At 39.3% G+C, this 20,952-nt stretch overlaps 1 protein-coding gene across 1 annotated transcript in view; it reads right to left on the reverse strand.

Moving 5' to 3' along the window:
• Positions 1–20,952, reverse strand: part of MSTO1 (misato mitochondrial distribution and morphology regulator 1) — a 187,857-nt gene that overhangs the window by 73,841 nt on the left and 93,064 nt on the right. The window contains exons 10-11 of the mRNA XM_053703175.1: positions 16,215–16,346; positions 14,264–14,442 (exon numbers count right to left, since the gene is read on the reverse strand). Of these exons, the coding sequence (XP_053559150.1) occupies positions 14,264–14,442; positions 16,215–16,346 (311 nt within the window). The remainder of the gene's footprint in view (positions 1–14,263; positions 14,443–16,214; positions 16,347–20,952) is intronic.

Consider the following 20,952-nt stretch of genomic DNA (forward strand, 5'->3'; position numbering starts at 1 on the left):
GGAACACGGGAAAGAAAAAATCTCTTTGCAGGAGGTCTCATCTTGAAACCAATTCTGTACCCTTCTGAAACAATGTTCTGAATCCAAAGATTGTGAACAGAATTGATCCAAATTTCTTTGAAAAAACGTAACCTGCCCCCTACCAGCTGAGCTGGAATGAGGGCCGCACCTTCATGTGGACTTAGAAGCAGGCTTTGCCTTTCTGGCTGGCTTGGATTTATTCCAGATTGGAGATGGTTTCCAAACTGAAACTGCTCCTGAGGATGAAGGATCAGGTTTTTGTTCTTTGTTGAAACGAAAGGAACGAAAACGATTATTAGCTCTGTTTTTACCCTTAGATTTTTTATCCTGTGGTAAAAAGGTCCCTTTCCCACCAGTAACAGTTGAAATAATAGAATCCAACTGAGAACCAAATAATTTGTTACCCTGGAAAGAAATGGAAAGTAGAGTTGATTTAGAAGCCATATCAGCATTCCAAGTCTTAAGCCATAAAGCTCTTCTAGCTAAAATAGCTAGAGACATAAACCTGACATCAAACCTGACATAATATCAAAGATGGTATCACAGATAAAATTATTAGCATGCTGAAGAAGAATAATAATATCATGAGAATCATGATGTGTTACTTGTTGCGCTAAGGTTTCCAACCAAAAAGTTGAAGCTGCAGCAACATCAGCCAAAGATATAGCAGGTCTAAGAAGATTACCTGAACACAGATAAGCTTTTCTTAGAAAGGATTCAATTTTCCTATCTAAAGGATCCTTAAACGAAGTACCATCTGACGTAGGAATAGTAGTACGTTTAGCAAGGGTAGAAATAGCCCCATCAACTTTAGGGATTTTGTCCCAAAATTCTAATCTGTCAGACGGCACAGGATATAATTGCTTAAAACGTTTAGAAGGAGTAAATGAATTACCCAATTTATCCCATTCTTTGGAAATTACAGCAGAAATAGCATTAGGAACAGGAAAAACTTCTGGAATAACCACAGGAGATTTAAATACCTTATCCAAACGTTTAGAATTAGTATCAAGAGGACCAGAATCCTCTATTTCTAAAGCAATTAGAACTTCTTTAAGTAAAGAACGAATAAATTCCATTTTAAATAAATATGAAGATTTATCAGCATCAACTTCTGAGACAGAATCCTCTGAACCAGAAGAGTCATCAGAATCAGAATGATGATGTTCATTTAAAAATTCATCTGTAGGGAGAGAAGTTTTAAAAGATTTTTTACGTTTACTAGAAGGAGAAATAACAGACATAGCCTTCTTTATGGATTCAGAAACAAAATCTCTTATGTTATCAGGAACATTCTGCACCTTAGATGTTGAAGGAACTGCAACAGGCAATGGTACTTTACTAAAGGAAATATTATCTGCTTTAACAAGTTTGTCATGACAATCAATACAAACAACAGCTGGAGGAATAGCTACCAAAAGTTTACAGCAGATACACTTAGCTTTGGTAGATCCAGCACTAGACAGCGATTTTCCTGTAGTATCTTCTGACTCAGATGCAACGTGAGACATCTTGCAATATGTAAGATAAAAAACAACAACATATAAAGCAAAATTGATCAAATTCCTTAAATGACAGTTTCAGGAATGGGAAAAAATGCCAAAGAACAAGCTTCTAGCAACCAGAAGCAATGAAAAATGAGACTTAAATAATGTGGAGACAAAAACGACGCCCATATTTTTTAGCGCCAAATAAGACGCCCACATTATTTGGCGCCTAAATGCTTTTTGGCGCCAAAAATGACGCCACATCCGGAACGCCGACATTTTTGGCGCAAAATAACGTCAAAAAATGACGCAACTTCCGGCGACACGTATGACGCCGGAAACGGAAAATAATTTTTGCGCCAAAAAAGTCCGCGCCAAGAATGACGCAATAAAATGAAGCATTTTCAGCCCCCGCGAGCCTAACAGCCCACAGGGAAAAAAGTCAAATTTTTGAAGGTAAGAAAAAATGATTAAATCAAATGCATTATCCCAAATATGAAACTGACTGTCTGAAAAATAAGGAAAGTTGAACATTCTGAGTCAAGGCAAATAAATGTTTGAATACATATATTTAGAACTTTATAAACAAAGTGCCCAACCATAGCTTAGAGTGTCACAGAAAATAAGATTTACTTACCCCAGGACACTCATCTACATGTTTGTAGAAAGCCAAACCAGTACTGAAACGAGAATCAGCAGAGGTAATGGTATATATAAGAGTATATCGTCGATCTGAAAAGGGAGGTAAGAGATGAATCTCTACGACCGATAACAGAGAACCTATGAAATAGACCCCGTAGAAGGAGATCACTGCATTCAAATAGGCAATACTCTCCTCACATCCCTCTGACATTCACTGCACGCTGAGAGGAAAACCGGGCTCCAACTTGCTGCGGAGCGCATATCAACGTAGAATCTAGCACAAACTTACTTCACCACCTCCATCGGAGGCAAAGTTTGTAAAACTGAATTGTGGGTGTGGTGAGGGGTGTATTTATAGGCATTTTGAGGTTTGGGAAACTTTGCCCCTCCTGGTAGGAATGTATATCCCATACGTCACTAGCTCATGGACTCTTGCTAATTACATGAAAGAAATATATATATATATATATATATACACACACACACACATACATACATACACACACACACACACACATATATATATATATATATAGATATATATATATATAATACTTTGTAATTTTGACATATCGGCACAGACCAGAAGTGACGTAATTGAACTTCCGGTTTTGGCTCTAGCCGTGGAACGCAATATGCGTTCCACACACGGAAAATTTGGCGCTACTGGGCTACTGGGGATAATCAGGTTGGTTTGATTTGCTCTAATATTCACACTATAAAAGAGGTTTGATTTGTCACTATTGTATGCTGACGAAGGGGACTAGATCCCCCGAAAACGTTACACAATAAAGTATTGTATACTTGGATTGAAAAAGACCTGAGAGTGCATCCTTTGTTCCTGTATGTTATTGCATCCTTGCACCCAGGCTGTTGACGACAGGAGGGTTGAGCTGAAGTTTGTGTCCTACAATTTCTTGAGCAGTGGTAACCCCCAATTTTGACCATCTTTTCCTATTTTCCAGCATCCAGTGGGCTATATCGTTATTTTCAGTGTATTGTTGCAGAGGAACTGTTGCTGTGACTCTACTCTTATCATTCATTTGCTTCCTTTTTGTGCCAGCATGTCATCACAAGCAGAGGAACAAGAGATCACCCCTGTGGATCCGGATTTCCAGGTGGAAGACATTACTTGCCAAGCTATGGTGGCACAGACTGGTACAGCCTCATATACTCAAGATGATGCCAATCGGATCCTGTTTGCACCTATCTCTAAGACAGCCGGCGAGACCCCTGTTAACCTTTATTATAATTTATTTAAGTTGAAAAAAAGAGAGGTTGATCTAGTAATGCATGGCAGCTATTTATCTGATTACTATAGGACAGGCCATATCCCTAGGGGGTTTAGAGTTCATAATGTTCCAACTATTGGTAGAGAAAATCCAGAGTTTAGAAAAAAATGGTGCTTGATCCTTAATAAGTGTTCTTTAGATTTAGTACTTTTAGTGATAGAGGAGGTAACTGATATACTATCAAAGGTCAGAATTGAAATACAGACTTTTGAGACAACATAATAATACGCTTACCCGTGACCCACAGGAAAATTGGTTGTCTAAGATTAAACAACAAATGGATAAATATCAAAATGAACTTATAACCTTTAAAAACAGAAAGCTAGAGACAGTAAATACAGATAATACACAAGGCAAAGTGTACAAATGGCTCACTGCTACACAAACCAGCCAACCTAGGAGGAGGCAGAGAACTAGGAGAGTGAGATTTGACACAGTGGACACCAGTGGTGGGGACTCCACAGACACTGAGAGACATCAGTCCAGCTCATCGTATACCTCACCTGGCACACATAGACATCAGGACCAGTTCACCACACAACATGACTCTAGATTAAATTCAACTCCGAGTCATTTTTTAGGGGTTACCACACGATCACGAGGGGGAGGCACAACAGACCACACATTAGGAGGGCTGGGCATCAGACACAGACCCTCCCAGACGAGCACGCCAGAGGACATAATCATCAATTTGAGTGCACATATTCTCACAGACAGTGAACGTAAGGTACTTAACAGAGGGCTTTCGTTTGTACCTAGTACACCTACATCTGAATTTGATCAAAAACTTGATATTTATAAACTCAATAGGACTCTAAAGATTAAAGAATTTTTTCAAAAAACAGAATCTATTAACCTTAAGTCAACTATTGAACTCAAATGTGAGTTACCGAGTTCATTTGATCCCACAAATTGTAGCCCGAGTACCAAAACTTTCATACGACTAGTGACACAAGACCTAGACCAGGAGAGAACTCATACCCCCTGGAAACATAATTTATTCAAAGAAGAATGAGGGGCCATTCGGACTCTCCGGGATGACTCCTCTGTAGTTATTAGGCCCGCAGATAAAAGCGGGGCCATTGTCCTTCTCAATTATTCGGACTACAGGGCAGACATCCTGGAACAGTTAGCTGACACACTAACTTACACTCAACTCTCTACCGATCCCACGGGGATAAACGCCAGTTAGATAGCCTTATCAAACTAGGCTTTGAACAAGGACATATATCTGAACACATACGTGAGTTTTGTACAACTAAGTACCCCAGAATCCCTGTTTTGTATTCGATCCCTAAGATCCACAAAAGGTTGGATCATCCACCTGGCCGTCCCATAGTGTCTGCTGTGCAGTCACTGTCACAGCCAATAGCACAATACGTGGATATCTTACTACAACCAGTGGTGAGGGACATTCGATCATACATCATGGATACTAATGATATCATTAGGAAGTTGCAGACTGTTGACATCCAACAGGACGACATTTTGGTTACCCTGGATGTCAACAGTCTGTATACTATTATTCCCCACCACAGTGGATTAAGGGCTATCAAGGAACACCTTACATGTAACTCCCTGTATGAGGGTCCCCCGGTGGAGTACATCTTGGCCCTTATTTAATTCTGCTTATTTAAAAATTACTTTCGGTTTGAGGGTGATTTTTACTTGCAGATAGCCGGTACAGCAATGGATTCCTCCATGGCCCCCTCGTACGCCAATATTTTCATGTCAGAATTTGAAAATATGTATCTGTGGGACAGTCATGATGCTTCTATCGTTTGTTACTACAGATACATTGATTATATTTGTTTGGTGTGGTGTGGGGATCTGGAGGAACTCCATAAGTGGTTTGATCACTACAATAACACTGACAGTTCAGTCAGGTTTAAGATGACATTTGATGTACAGACCATTAACTTTTTTGGACCTCACCGTCTATAAAGAGACAGGGCGTCTGGGTACTACCCTCTACAATAAACCCACCGACCGCAATTCTATACTTAGGGCGGACAGCTGCCATCCCCCAGCATTATTGAAAGGCATTGTAAAATCACAGTTCATTAGAACAATGCGCAATAACTCGAATGTTAAAACAGGGGTTTCCCAGCTGACTGGAGTGGGTGACAAATTTCTTGCACGAGGGTACAAACCATGTGTGGTTAAAGAAACCATAGAGGCAGTATCTACACTGACACAACTGGAACTAATCCAATCTAAACCTAAGAGGGATTCATCTGACAAATTGATTATGTGTACTACTTTCACACCTGGCACTAGAAAAACGGGACAAATCCTCAGTGAACATTGGCCAATTATAACGTCTTACCCGAAACTACCATTTGCTACCAATCTACAACCAATGGTAGGATACAAGAGGGGTACCAACCTCAAAGACCTACTGATGAACACAGATCAGAAACAAAGTTATTCCACAGGTACAAGGAGTAACATCAAAGGCGCCTACCGCTGCCTAGGTTGTACAACATGCAACGGCCTAATTAATACCAAAACGTTCCACCACCCACACACCAACCGCATCTTTGTCATCAGACACTCCATTTCGTGCACTACTACACACGTAGTATATCTATTGTTCTGCCCGTGTTCTAATTTCTACGTAGGCAAGACCTCAGGAACATTACGGGAACGTATGGCCAATCACCGACATGCAATTAGAACTGCCTTACAACACAGTGATTTGGACCAACCGATGGCGAGGCATTGTGCCAAGAAAGGCCACTCCACCTCCTCCATCCGATACATTTTAATTGATCACATTCCAGTTTTGGAACTATATACCTTGGTGGCTTGAATACGATTCCAGACTTTAAGGGTCTGTTATAAGTCTGATTAGAGTGTTACATACTGGGATTGGAAACATCTGGTATCCCTTTCCCTGTGTGGAAGTCGGGCCTCCTGGTGGGTGTCACTCTTCTTTTCACACTCTTGGAAGGTTTTTTGGTATTTCTTGTATTCTATGCCACCATAAAGCAAACCCCAGGACATTCATACTTTGGGACATTGTGGGAGTGGTTGTGTACCTATACTCACACCTATGATCCTTTGTGGGCTGCTGATGTTATTGCTAACAAATGTTAGCATTCAAGAATGTAGAGCTTGAAAAATCCTTGTTGGAGAAACCTGTATCTGAATATGGGTGTATAGGAGTTGTGCTTAATTTATGTGCAAGCTTTTTCATATAAGAGTATCACACTGTGTTTGACAGCAGATCTAAATACAAATCCAGTTTTGTAATTCAAGTTACCCCATTTAACCGTTTTGGCTTTCCAAAGATGATGGGTCACTGGTATTTGGATAAGATCTCCTGCTACTACACTGATAATATACAGTACTATACTGTAACGATATAGCCTTGCCGTGGTTTCTAAAATAATTCTATTTGGTTGTTAGGATAACAACTAGTTCTAGAATAAAGTTTGAAGACACATTGACGCATTAGTAAGTCCGTTATAGGACAGGTATAAAAGATCCGGTACTCTGTGTTATATTTGACCAGTTCATAACTGCAAAAGTAACTGGTCAGTGGGTTATAATAACCCTTATAGTTTATATTTTACACAGGGTATAATCTGTTTAATGTCACCTTTTATGTCTGTCAAGGAACAGTAGGTTAAAGATATTTCAACTATTGCTGTGGATCTACAGCTGCGGATCAGATGTAATGTTTCACTCAGCACTTAATTAACATATGACGATGTTAACCATAATGGGGCTCAGAGTGAGTTAATAAACTTTAAGTCTATGTGGAGACTTGAGAAAAAATAAAGGAGTAACTTAATATGTTAAGTATCCATTAGGAAACAAATATTTACAAAGTAATTCTTTCTGATGGTTTGTGGTAAAGTATCAGTTCATATGTATCACAATACAATCAATGAAGCAGTTCCTCTGTGCCCAATAATTAGTGAGGTGAGGGCCAAAGATTTAAAGTCACAAATAGATGTTACACAACTCTGTTAGCTGTAGCGAGTGAGTCGCAGGTTACCTGTTGAATCGGCTGAGAGCGAAGAACTCAAGCGGCACTCGAGACTTCAGCTGTTAGGCGGTGAGTGACAGCTTACTGAAACAGGTTGCGGTTGGCGTCTGACGTCACAGGACTGAAGTCCGGGGAAGAATTAAACTCACAAATCTTCCGGTAAGGATGCAAAGGCACACAGAGGTTTGAAGTATAATCCAGGCTTGATATTATAAGTAGAGATGTAACAGAAATGTATCGTAACAGGGTGTCAGTTCCCCTTGAATAAAGTTTAAACTATTTTCCAATAAGTTAGCTTGGAATAAGCAGGAGCTCAGTCTGTAGCAGAGTTACCTAGGGATAAAACTCAATTACTAAGCACCTGGCTGACGTCAGGAGAAAGCTTAAATAGGCTAGGAGGAACTAAAAGGTAAAGGTGGTATTGATAATTGTATGACACTAAACATAAGGTGGTATAGTGAGTTCTGACAATGTCACACTTTGTTATATGTTGATACACATGCTGTGCACTTTAGGTTTGCATACAAGTAATGATGATTTCACTTAAAAATGTTTTTCGCTATGGCCCCTACGCTTCCAGAGCGTTATTGGTTTCTATGGCAACCATTTGTAATTGGTGGCGTATGGTTTAATCAGCGTATGTTCTCCACATACCTATTTATGGATACACATGCAGGGTTGATGTGTCACACTTGTAATGGTCATAACTGACACTTGAGCTAAGATTGTATAGTGCACATACTTTGTAATTTTGACATATCGACACAGACCAGAAGTGACGTAATTGAACTTCTGGTTTCGGCTCTAACCGTGGAACGCAATAGGTTGGTTTGATTTGCTCTAATATTCACACTATAAAAGATGTTTGATTTGTCACTATTGTATGCTGACGAAGGGGACTAGATCCCCGAAAACGTTACACAATAAAGTATTGTAAACTTGGATTGAAAAAGACCTGAGAGTGCATCCTTTGTTCCTATATATATATATATATATATATATATATATATATATATATATATATATATATATATATATATATATATACACACACACACACACACACATATACACACACATATATATATATATATATATATATATATATATATATATATATATATATATATATATATATATACACACACATATATCGGTTTGAGCCGTTTCAGATTAGCAACCTTTTATTTAGTCATGTGACTGCTATTGAAAAGCACTGAGAAGCAGAGTACATTGATTAAAATTAGGACAGGCCAGCAGGTGGAGCGGTCCGCTTGTGTTACAGTAAAGATATGCAAGCTTAAAGGGACACTCAATCAAAATTAAACTTTCATTATTCAGATAGAGCAACTAGGTAAACAACTTTCCAACTTACTACCATTAACAAAATGTGCAAAGTCTTTTTATATTTAAACCTTTTGAGTCACCAGCTCCTACTGAGCATGTGCAAGAATAAGTGTGTATGCATTTGTGAAAGGCTGATGGCTGTTACATGGTACGTGTATGCATTTGTGATTGGCTGATGGCTGTCACATGGTACAGGGGGAGTGGAAATAGACATAACTTTTAAAATTGTCAGAAAAAAAAATCTACTACTCATTTCAAGTTCAGACTAAGTGCTACTACGTGTTGATATAAGTACTTCTAAAGCCTTATTTCTGCCCTTGCTTCTGGGTGCAGTAATTTTTGGATTTATTTCCAAAGATAATTCTGGGTCAAGAGACCAGAAACTCTCTTCTTTGGTGGTTGTCGCCAGATCATCTGTCCCAGGGGACTTGTTAGACCCTCGTGGGTGATAGTGACAACAGATGCCAGCCTTCTGGGCTGGGGTGCAGTTTGGAACTCCCTGAAGGCTCAGGGTGTTTGGACTCAGGTGGAGTCTCTACTTCCAATCAATATTCTGGAACTGAAAGCAATATTCAATGCGCTTCAGGCATGGCCTCAATTGGCTTCGGCCAAATTCATCAGATTCCAGTCGGACAACATAACGACTCTGGCATATGTCAATCATCAGGGGGGAACAAGGAGTTCCTTAGCGATGATAGAAGTATCCAAGATAAGCAGTTGGGCAGAGGCCCACTCTTGTCATCTGTCAGCAATCTACATCCCAGTTGTAGAGAACTGGGAAGCAGATTTTCTAAGTCGACAGACTTTTCATCCAGGGGAGTGGGAACTTCACCCGGAGGTATTTGCCTCATTGATTCTCAGATGGGGCAGACCGGAATTGGATTTGATGGCATCTCGTCAGAATGCCAAGCTTCCAAGATACGGATCCCGGTCAAGGGATCCTCAGGCCGAACTGATAGATGCCTTAGCAGTACCTTGGTTGTTCAGCCTAGCTTATGTGTTTCCGCCGTTTCCTCTCCTCCCACGCGTGATTTCTCGAATCAAACAGGAGAGAGCTTCAGTGATCCTGATAGCGCCTGCGTGGCCACGCAGGACTTGGTATGCGGATCTAGTGGACATGTCCTCTCTGCCACCGTGGAAACTTCCGTTGAGACAGGACCTTCTCATTCAAGGTCATTTCCAACATCCAAATCTAATATCTCTGCAACTGACTGCGTGGAGATTGAACGCTTGATTTTATCGATGCGAGGATTCTCTGATTCAGTTTATTAATACTTTGATACAGGCTAGAAAGCCTGTCACTAGAAAGATCTATCATAAGATATGGTGTAGATATCTTTATTGGTGTGAATCCAAGGGTTACTCATGGAGTAAAGTTAGGATTCCTAGGATTTTGTCCTTTCTCCAAGGATTGAAGAAAGGGTTATCAGCAAGTTCCTTAAAGGGACAAATTTCAGCTTTGTCAATTCTGTTTCACAAACGTTTGGCAAATGTACCAGATGTTCAGTCTTTTTGTCAGGCTCTATCTAGAATTAAGCCTGTATTTAGACCTATTACTCCTCCCTGGAGTTTGAATTTAGTTCTTCGAGTTCTGCAAGGGGTTCCATTTGAACCTATGCATTCCATAGATATTAAACTATTATCTTGGAAAGTTCTGTTTTTGGTTGCTATTTCTTCTGCTCGAAGAGTTTCTGAGCTTTCAGCATTACAGTGTGATTGCCTTATCTCATATTTCATTCTGATAAGGTGGTTTTATGTACCAAACCTGGGTTCCTTCCTAAGGTTGTTTCAAATAAGAATATTAATCAGGAAATTGTTCCTTCCTTGTGTCCTAATCATTCTTATAAGAAGGAGCGTCTGTTACATAACTTGGACTTGGTCCATGCCTTAAAGTTTTACTTACAGGAAACTAAGGATTTCTGTCAATCATCTTCATTATTCATTGTTTATTCTGGAAAGCGTAGGGGTCAGTAAGCTATGGCTACCTCTCTTTCTTTTTGGCTGAGAAGTATCATCCGCCTGGCATATGAGACTGCTGGACAGCAGCCTCCTGAAAGAATTACGGCTCATTCTACTAGGGCTGTGGCTTCCATATGGGCTTTTTAAAACGATGCATCTGTGGAACAAATTTGTAAGGCTGCGACTTGGTCGTCCTTTCACACTTTTTTCCAAATTTTACAAATTTGATACTTTTGCTTCTTCTGAGGCTATCTTTGGGAGAAAGGTTCTTCAAGCAGTGGTGCCTTCCGTTTACGTTCCTGTCTTGTCCCTCCCTTTCATCCGTGTCCTATTGTTTTGGTATTGGTTTCCCACAAGTAAGGATGAAATCCATTGACTCGTCATATCTTTGTAAAAGAAAACTAAATTTATGCTTACCTGATAAATTACTTTCTTTTACGATATGACGAGTCCATGGCCCTCCCTGTTATTTTAAGACAGGTTTATTTTATTTTTTGAAAACTTCAGTCACCTCTGCACCTTTTTAGCCTTTCCTTTTCTCTTCCTATAACCTTTGGCCGAATTACTGAGGGTGGAGGGGAAGGGGAGGGGCTGAAGGGGAGGGGCTATATATACAACTTTGCTGTGGTGCTCTTTGCCACTTCCTGTTAGCAGGAGGTTAATATCCCACAAGTAAGGATGAAATCTGTGGACTCGTCATATCGTAAAAGAAAGTAATTTATCAGGTAAGCATAAATTTAGTTTTTGTTCATTAAACTTAGTTTGATGATATATTCTGTGTTGTGTGAATAATTGATACTGTTTATAATGTTGTTTAGCATTTATAGTCTTCATTTCAAAGCTTTAAAAATAATGTATTATAGGTTACTTAGGTTCCGGCCCCTCTCAAAATTGACATAACTCCCTCACTTCCCATTGACTTACATAATAAACTGGGTTTCGATTTACAACCATTCCTTCTGGAACCTGAGGGCGTAAAACTGAGGGCTACCTGTGTATGTATATGTGTGTGTGTATATATATATATATATATATATATATATATATATATATATATATATATATATATATATATATATATATATTCACACTCGAACAGACCCAGACCGGCACCACATCATGAGTGATAAAAGGAGCAACTTTATTAAACGAGTTTAAAAATTGTGAGCACACCAAAAGAGCAAACATACCAAACAGCTACTGCTTAGTTTCAGGTGTTACCAGTAATCAGAACTATGATTACGGGTAACACCTGAAACGCGTCAGTGACGTCATCGGGCCCAGGTTGTATCCGTTACACTTTTTAACTAAGCAGTAGCTGTTTAGTATGTTTGCTCTTTTGTTGTGCTCACAATTTTTAAACTCGTTTAATAAAGTTGCTCCTTTTATCACTCATTATGTGGTGCCACTCTGGGTCTGTTCGAATGTGAAAGTCTAACAATCATTAAGGATACCTACAGGGCACCATCGGAGTATAAACAATACAGGTGGTCTATGCTTAAATCCTGTTTGGATATCGGAAGCCCGGATATATTGTCTGTAGAGCTCAGAGAGCTGGAGACGGAGTAAGGCATTGGACTCTAATGCTCGCACAGAGAGGAGTCAGCGAGAACGGATCTAAATCCCACAGTAAGCGATTTTTACCTATTTTATCTGGCTGCTGTGGGAAATTTAAGAACTATGAATATGGGAACAAACACTGTTATTGCGGCCACAGTGGAGACTTCAGACTGTTATGTGAATTGCACTGACTGATATCCCTTTCATGATACGGATCCGGCTGCGTTTGTGAATCAGCACTGTGTGTGGTCTCTCTTTTATATATATATATATATATATATATATATATATACACACACACACATACACATACATATTGTCACGGATACTGGGCTGCAGGGATTGATCCCTTACCCCCCTATGACCTCACCCCTGCTATCTCTTGCGATTCCCCAGACCTTCTGTTCCCATTGTTTTATGTATTAAATGTCTTCTTGGAAGAGCTGGTCGCTGACCGCCACTTTCCCCTTCGGGCGGCCGGGTCCCTGGAACTACCGGTCGGCCGCATCAGCCAGGATTGCTGGTGCCCTTTGACCTAGGTCGCTCCAGTGGCCCTTTGTCCCAGAGCTCCGCTCTTTTGGGGTCTGCTGCCTCTAAGAGTGGCCCAGAGGTGAGGTGATTGCCGGAAGAGAGCTCCCTTTGGAATCGGGGGTTCCCCCTATAACCCCTATTCTCCCTGGACTTCCAGATGGACGTTTAAATCAGCCTAACTCCGGTCCCCAGCCACGGATCACGTCGCTTTTTGGACTGTAGATTCTGGGGACCGAGAGCTTTAAAATGACACCATGGAAGTGCCGCCGCTCCCCCCGGGATCACGCCAAAAACCGCCACCTCTGGAGTCTGTGGGACCATGGCCGCTATGGCTGGCGCTGGCCTGTCTGGAGGGGCGGGAATACTGTGGCATTGTCTCCTGTGTTATCAAGATGAGATTGTATGTATAAAAGCTGTGTGTTTGTCCCAATAAAGTTAGTTCTTATTTCACCTGAATGCTAATCTGTCTAGTCATTTAGGTGGGCTCCTGCTAGAATTACTTTCCTGGGCTACATAGCCACTTGTTCCAGAAAGCGGAAGGACCCCTTTGGCGGAGCTACCAGTCGGGGTAGCCGGGGATCCATCACACACTATATATATACAGAAGTAGTCAAACCACTAGGAAGGCTAGTCCATTTGAGGTGGGTTAGGCTGTGCTAATGCCTACGGTACAGACTGTCGGCTCTAGTGTCATTCTCACTGTTCTTAAAGCGACAGAGGGCTATTTCTTAAAAAACTAAAAGTGCCAAAAAATGCCTGTGTGTGTCAAATGTTCCCAATCTATGTGACACTAAACAGATGCCCATGCAAATAGCTTTAGGGCCACAAAAGTGATTGGAAGATATTTCACCAGGCAATTCTTCTCTGAACAAGAGAAACAACAACCCCAGACGATCGTTTCGGCATTCTGTGGGCCTCGTCAGTGAGGTGCAGTCGCATCTCTCTAAGGGCATGTGTGCAAGGAGTCCACGTCTGGTTTCCCCTTTTACTCTTAGAGAGACCCCAGAGCAATTTGCATAAATATAAAAAGAGAGAGAGATGCATTCAACTGAGACAGAACAAAAGCTAGAAAAACTTCCGTGCCTGTTCATTTTAGGGTGCCACTCATGGTGCATACTCTTTTAGCACACTATGCCCCTTCACAGAGAAATAATATCCTATAGCATATCAGTCTGACCCTGCCCAATGACAGTCCAGCACCGAAATACCGGGCAATTCTTCTCTGAACAAGAGAAACAACAACCCCAGACGATCGTTTCAGCCTTCTGTGGGCCTCGTCAGTGAGGTGCAGTCGCATCTCTCTAAGGGCATCTCACCATCTTATGAAAGAAATATATGCACTATACTCTAAAGGGAATTCAAATTAAACAGACACAGATAAAATAATATAATCCTATAGAGACAAATAATATACTTTCACTTACCTGCTTTGTTGCTCTTTGCTGATACCTCTTAGGACCACTGAGTTTGAGAAGCTGTTATCCTCTATTCCACATCCTGACATGGATATCCATGGGGCCGATGTCATGTGAGGCATCAGAGCATCTGCAAGACTGTCATATGGTCCCAAAGGAAAAGGAAATGAAGTGGAGGCAGATACTACCTGTTGGGGCAAAACCCAATTTTTGTACAAAGAAAGAGAACATTAAACATAACAAAGGAATCTGTTGCAATGCAAATCATGCTGAATCCTCTGTGAAAGAACACAGGTAAAATAATGAAAATGCTAAAATCTAGAGCAGATTAACAGTCCACAGCCAGGGTAAGCTTTACATCTTGGCTAAAATATGCCCAGCTCTAGCATCTATTACAATCTTCTCCATGTGTTTCGCCTGGATAAACTAAGGGTACCCTAGCAATCTCAAGACATCTATTAGAAGACTTTTACGACCATTCTTTTGGCATTTACAAAAAGAGAGAAGCGTTCAACCTGGGAACAAACAATAGCATACTAGCTTGTTCTCTGGCTAGTTAGCACCCTACAAGCAGCCTCTTTTTGCTCAACATGTGCCTTTCACAGAGAAGAATATCCCTGTAGTATATCAGCCAGGTTAAGCGATTCTCTCTTTTTGTTTATGTAAATTATGACCCTCTAAATATATTCTTAAGATTACAATGAAATAGCTTTGAATCACCAATATTTCTGGAAGAATCCAACCCCCAATGTCAAAAAGGATAATACAATAAGATAATCACACATAATCCACAAATGAAAAACACCATTAAAATCTTTCAACAAAACTGTAATTTTCTTTTTGTAACAGCTCACTATGTTTCATGCTTTACAGTCTTTACTTTTTGTGGGAACCCTGTAAAAGCCGGCAATGGGATAAGTGGAGGGTAGAAACTTAAAGGGACAGTAAACGTAAAAAACGAGATGTGAGAGCTTTAACACAACAAGCGTATAACTTACCTTCCGCTCCTAGCCAGCCTCTTCTGATTCTGTGATTTTTTTAAAACACGCATCACGGGCGCACTCTCTAATCACAGCACGCTCGATCGTCTCCCAAACTAAAATGTAGTGAGAACTGGATAAAGCAGCCTATAGCTGAGGGAGCACGCTAGATTTGGAACAATGCCGTGATTGGGGCGTGCTTTGATTACACAGCGCACCAATGAACTGTTGAGAAAAAGAAAAAAAAACAAATGTCTGGCGAGGCACGTAAGGTAAGTTATACCTTTGGGGGTTAAATCTCACACATCTCTTGTTTTTAAAGGTGTCACTAGGATAATGTTACATAATTCTACACAACGTGCAGAATTATGTATCACTGTTTTTCACATTTACTGTCCCTTTAAAATAGTATTATTGCAGGGACCTCTTTTTAGGGTAAGAGAACCTTACCGACACACTCGTTTTTTTCCCCTTTGAATAATAATGAATATTATATTGGTAGTCTTTCTACAATAATATGAAACAAACAGTGTAGAGTTTTTAAAGATATGTTATGGGGTTCTATGCTTCCATTTGTTTTTATTTTCTATTATATTGTTATTTTCAATAAAAGTTACGTTTTTTTTTAAAGTCACGTTTACAAAGTGGTCATTTCTTCTGTGGCTCAACATTTTCCCTAAATACAGTATATACTGTAATAGAATAAACCTGATATTAGACTGTTTCAGATATGGTTACAACCATGCAAGGTGAGTTTACTACTAAGAGAAGATCAGCAGCTATGGTAATAATAAGCTGTATCATTCTTCTGTTAGCGAGAATACAGCACACTCTTAGTTTTATTTTCTCATTATACCAAAAACTTCTGAATTTAAATAATTATTCTTGTTGTGAAAATCAATGTAGATGTTCCCCATTAATAAAATATGCATTGATAAAGATGAATGAATACAATGAATGAGCATGCACCAATAACTTACCTTTCTTTCACAGAAGTTTAGTGTATCCGCAAGATGCAACATAGAGTGGATAGAGGAGGGCTTCCTATAAGGCAGTGTCAGGGTGTCCAGGGTGGCCGCCAACAATGCGCTGCTTTGATAATATGCCTCAGCCTGAAGGAGAGTTTTAGAGAAAAGTATGGCTATTCTAGCAATTCTATGAATTCACATTTAATTAAATAATAAGGTCAGTATTCTACACATCTTTATTTGATCACTTCATCTCCTACAGTAGAAAGCAAAATCATTTTAAAATTCTGAAAAGTCAAATATGAAATTATGCAGGGTCCTGCTGTTATAACACCTATTGCAAAAGCTGCTCCAACTAAAATAATGGCATGATTTACTGGACATTTCAAATGTGAAAAAGGAAAGCCCCAAAGATATATACAGGTAGCCCTCAGTTTACGCCGGGGTTAGGTTCCAGAAGGAATGGTTGTAAATTGAAACCGTTGTAAATTGAAACCCAGTTTATAATGTAAGTCAATGGGAAGTGAGGGAGATAGGTTCCATTCCCTCTCAAAATTGTCATAAGTAACACCTAATACATTATTTTTAAGGCTTTGAAATGAAGACTTTAAATGCTAAACAGCATTATAAACCTAATAAAATAATCACACAACACAGAATATATAATTAAACTAAGTTAAATGAACAAAAACATTTGCTAAACAGCATTATAAATAATATAATAAAATAATCACACAACACAGACTTCACTTGCATTTTTCTGCAAACACTTCTTTCTATGCATTCCAATCTGGACTGATTTATAGACAGGAAGATCTTGTTCCTTTGAAATCTGCTTCAATAGCTCAGGTCTGGTTAAACTGATTAATTTCAGTTTGCTTGGCTTTGCTGCAACACAAGCAGACAGCTCCACCTTCTGGCTATTTTAATAAATGCACTGCTTCTCAATGCTTTTCAATAGCAGTCACATGACTGGAAAAAAGGTTGTTATTCTGAAACGATGTAAATTGAACCGTTGTAAAACGAGGGCCACCTGTATTTCAAAATCAGAATTGTAAAATCAGCTAGAAATACAGGCACCAGCTATTCAAAATCAATGCAAAACAGCATAAAAAGCAGATGTATGTAATGTTGCCACGTATGCAACATTTTGCCAATGGTGTACAATGTTGTAGGAAACAATATGTAGATGTATTGTGTTATACTAGTACCCAAAAAAACTAAACAAAACAACAGCAAATTTGCCACGTTCAGGCTAACTTACACAAAATCAGACCACAAATATTCTCCATCTGCCTTCTGGAACACGCCATTGTAGGACAGCCGTATTTGCAGGGGGAAAAAATGTATCTATCTACATGTTCTCTATAGCACAGATTCTATAAGCACTAACAATTGCATATAACTGAAGGAAAAAAGGGAGCAATTTCACACATTTGTAAAAACAAAGAAATTTGATTTAATTTCAAAATACAAACTATCATAAGATTTATAAGTAAAAATGCAAGCAATTATATGGTTTTCAAGCAAATACAGATACAAATTCCCAAATCTGAAATTCCAAAATCCAAACTTTGTAATTAATATTAAAAAAAAATGAAATTTTTTTAAAATTACTAATTTTCCCTGCCTGCAAGTCACAATTTTCTCTGCATGTGTCTTTTTTGTGTTCTAAAATGTAAATAATCTATATTTATTTAAAAAACAAATATTACCTCATTACAGTACTGTACTTTTTTTTCTTTTTAGGGTACGATGTATAAATAAAAAAATTAAAAAAAAGTATTAAAAAAACATATAAAACTACCTTTAGCTAACATGTATAACATGTATTTGACATGCAAATATTGTCTAAATGACATAAGATATTGTTGTTCCATCCCCTCTCCAAATTGTCCCATTTTAAAGATGCGAATATTCCAAAATCCAAACTATTCCGAAATTGAAACCTTTTCCATTCCATTCCATATCCAATCAGTATGGATAAAGGGTGAACCTGTATAAACGCTTTTTCTTGATCTTTACTAATAGAGCTGAGTTTTCTATTAACGTAAAAACATAATTTATGTAAGAACTTACCAGATAAATTCATTTCTTTCATATTGGCAAGAGTCCATGAGCTAGTGACGTATGGGATATACAATACTACCAGGAGGGGCAAAGTTTCCCATACCTCAAAATGCCTATAAATATACCCCTCACCACACCCACAATTCAGTTTAACGAATAGCCAAGCAGTGGGGTGAAAAAGAAAAGAGTAGAAAGCATCAACAAAAGAAATTTGGAAATAATTGTGCTTTATACAAAAAATCAAAACCACCATAAAAAGGGTGGGCCTCATGGACTCTTGCCAATATGAAAGAAATTAATTTATCAGTTAAGTTCTTACATAAATTATGTTTTCTTTCATGTAATTGGCAAGAGTCCATGAGCTAGTGACATGTGGGATAGCAATACCCAAGATGTGGAACTCCACGCAAGAGTCACTAGAGAGGGAGGGATAAAAATAAAAACGGCCATTTTCCGCTGAAAAAATTAATCCACAACCCAAAAAAATAAGTTTATTCTCATAAATGAAAGAAAAAAACTTAAATCAAAAGCAGAAGTATCAAACTGAAACAGCTGCCTGAAGAACTTTTCTACCAAAAACTGCTTCTGAAGAAGCAAATACATCAAAATGGAAGAATTTAGTAAATGTATGCAAAGAGGACCAAGTTGCCACTTTGCAAATCTGATCAACTGAAGCTTCATTCTTAAAGGCCCAAGAAATGGAGACTGATCTAGTAGAATGAGCTGTAATTCTCTGAGGAGGGGCCTGACCCGATTCCAAATAAGCTTGATGAATCAAAAGTTTCAATCAAGAAGCCAAGGAATTAGCAGAAGCCTTCTGACCTTTCCTAGGACCAGAAAATATAACAAATAGACTGGAAGTCTTCCTGAAATCTTTAGTAGCTTCCACATAATATTTCAAAGCTCTTACCACATCCAAAGAATGTAAGGATCTTTCCAAAGAATTCTTAGGATTAGGACACAAGGAAGGGACAACAATTTCTCTATTAATGTTGTTAGAATTCACAACCTTAGGTAAAAATTGAAAAGAAGTCCGTAAAACTGCCTTATCCTGATGAAAAATCAGAAAAGGAGACTCACAAGAAAGAGCAGATAGCTCAGAAACTCTTCTAACAGAAGAGTTTGCCAAAACGAACAACACTTTCCAAGAAAGTAGTTTAATGTCCAAAGAATGCATAGGCTCAAATGGAGGAGCCTGTAAAGCTTTCAGAACCAAATTAAGACTCCCAGGAGGAGAAATTGATTTAATGACAGGTTTAAAGTCTGTACAAAACAGTGAATATTAGGAAGTAGAGCAATCTTTCTGTGAAATAAAACAGAAAGAGCAGAGATTTGTCCCTTCAAGGAACTTGCAGACAAACCCTTATCCAAACCATCCTGAAGAAACTGTAAAATTCTAGGAATTTTAAAAGAATGCCAAGAGAATTTATGAGAAGAACACCATGAAATGTAAGTCTTCCAAACTCTATAATAAATCTTTCTAGAGACAGATTTACGAGCTTGTAACATAGTATTAATCACTGAGTCAGAGAAACCTCTATGACTTAGTACTAAGCGTTCAATTTCCATACCTTCAAATTTAATGATTTGAGATCCTGATGGAAAAACGGACCTTGACACAGGAGGTCCGGCCTTAACGGAAGTGACCAAGGCTGACAACTGGACATCCAAACCAGATCCGCATACCAAAACCTGTGTGGCCATGCTGGAGCCACCAGCAACACAAACGATTGTTCCATGATGATTTTGGAGATCACTCTTGGAAGGAGAACTAGAGGCGGGAAAATGTAAGCAGGATGATAACACCAAGGAAGTGTCAGCGCATCCACTGCTTCCGCCTGAACATCCCTGGACCTGGACAGGTATCTGGGAAGTTTCTAGTTTAGATGAGAGGCCATGAGATCTATCTCTGGAAGACCCCACATCTGAACAATCTGAGAAAACACATCAGGATGGAGAGACCACTCCCCTGGATGTAAAGTCTGACGGCTGAGATAATCCGCCTCCCAATTGTCTACACCTGGGATATGTACTGCAGAGATTAGACAGGAGCTGGATTCCGCCCAAGCAAGAATCCGAGATACTTATTTCATAGCTTGGGGACTGTGAGTCCCACCCTGATGATTGACATATGCCATGTTGTGATATTGTCTGTCTGAAAACAAATGAACGGTTCTCTCTTTAACAGAGGCCAAAACTGAAGAGCTCTGAGAATTGCACGGAGTTCTATAATATTGATTGGTAATCTCGCCTCTTGAGATTTCCAAACCCCTTGTGCTGTCAGAGATACCCAAACAGCTCCCCAACCTTAAAGACTCGCATCTGTTGTGATCACAGTCCAGGTTGGCCGAACAAAAGAAGCCCCTTGAACTAAACGATGGTGATCTATCCACCACGTCAGAGAGTGTCGTACATTGGGATTTAAGGATATTAATTGTGATATCTTTATATAATCCCTGCACCATTGTGTCAGGGATTTATCTCTTTTCCTACTGTGCCTTTAAGACTGTCAACTCACTACCCCTATTTAAGGCTCCTCCCAACAGAACTCATTGCTTGGTAATTTGTTGCTCAGTGTGAAGCTGCTTCAGAAGAGACCTAGCCGTTTATACTACTTTGTATTCTCAACTTATTGCTCACCTTGAGTATCTGCCTATTTGAATCAACTTGCAGATTCTCT

This window comes from Bombina bombina, chromosome 1 (assembly GCF_027579735.1).
Source record: "Bombina bombina isolate aBomBom1 chromosome 1, aBomBom1.pri, whole genome shotgun sequence".
In the NCBI taxonomy this organism is placed as follows: Eukaryota; Metazoa; Chordata; class Amphibia; order Anura; family Bombinatoridae; genus Bombina; species Bombina bombina.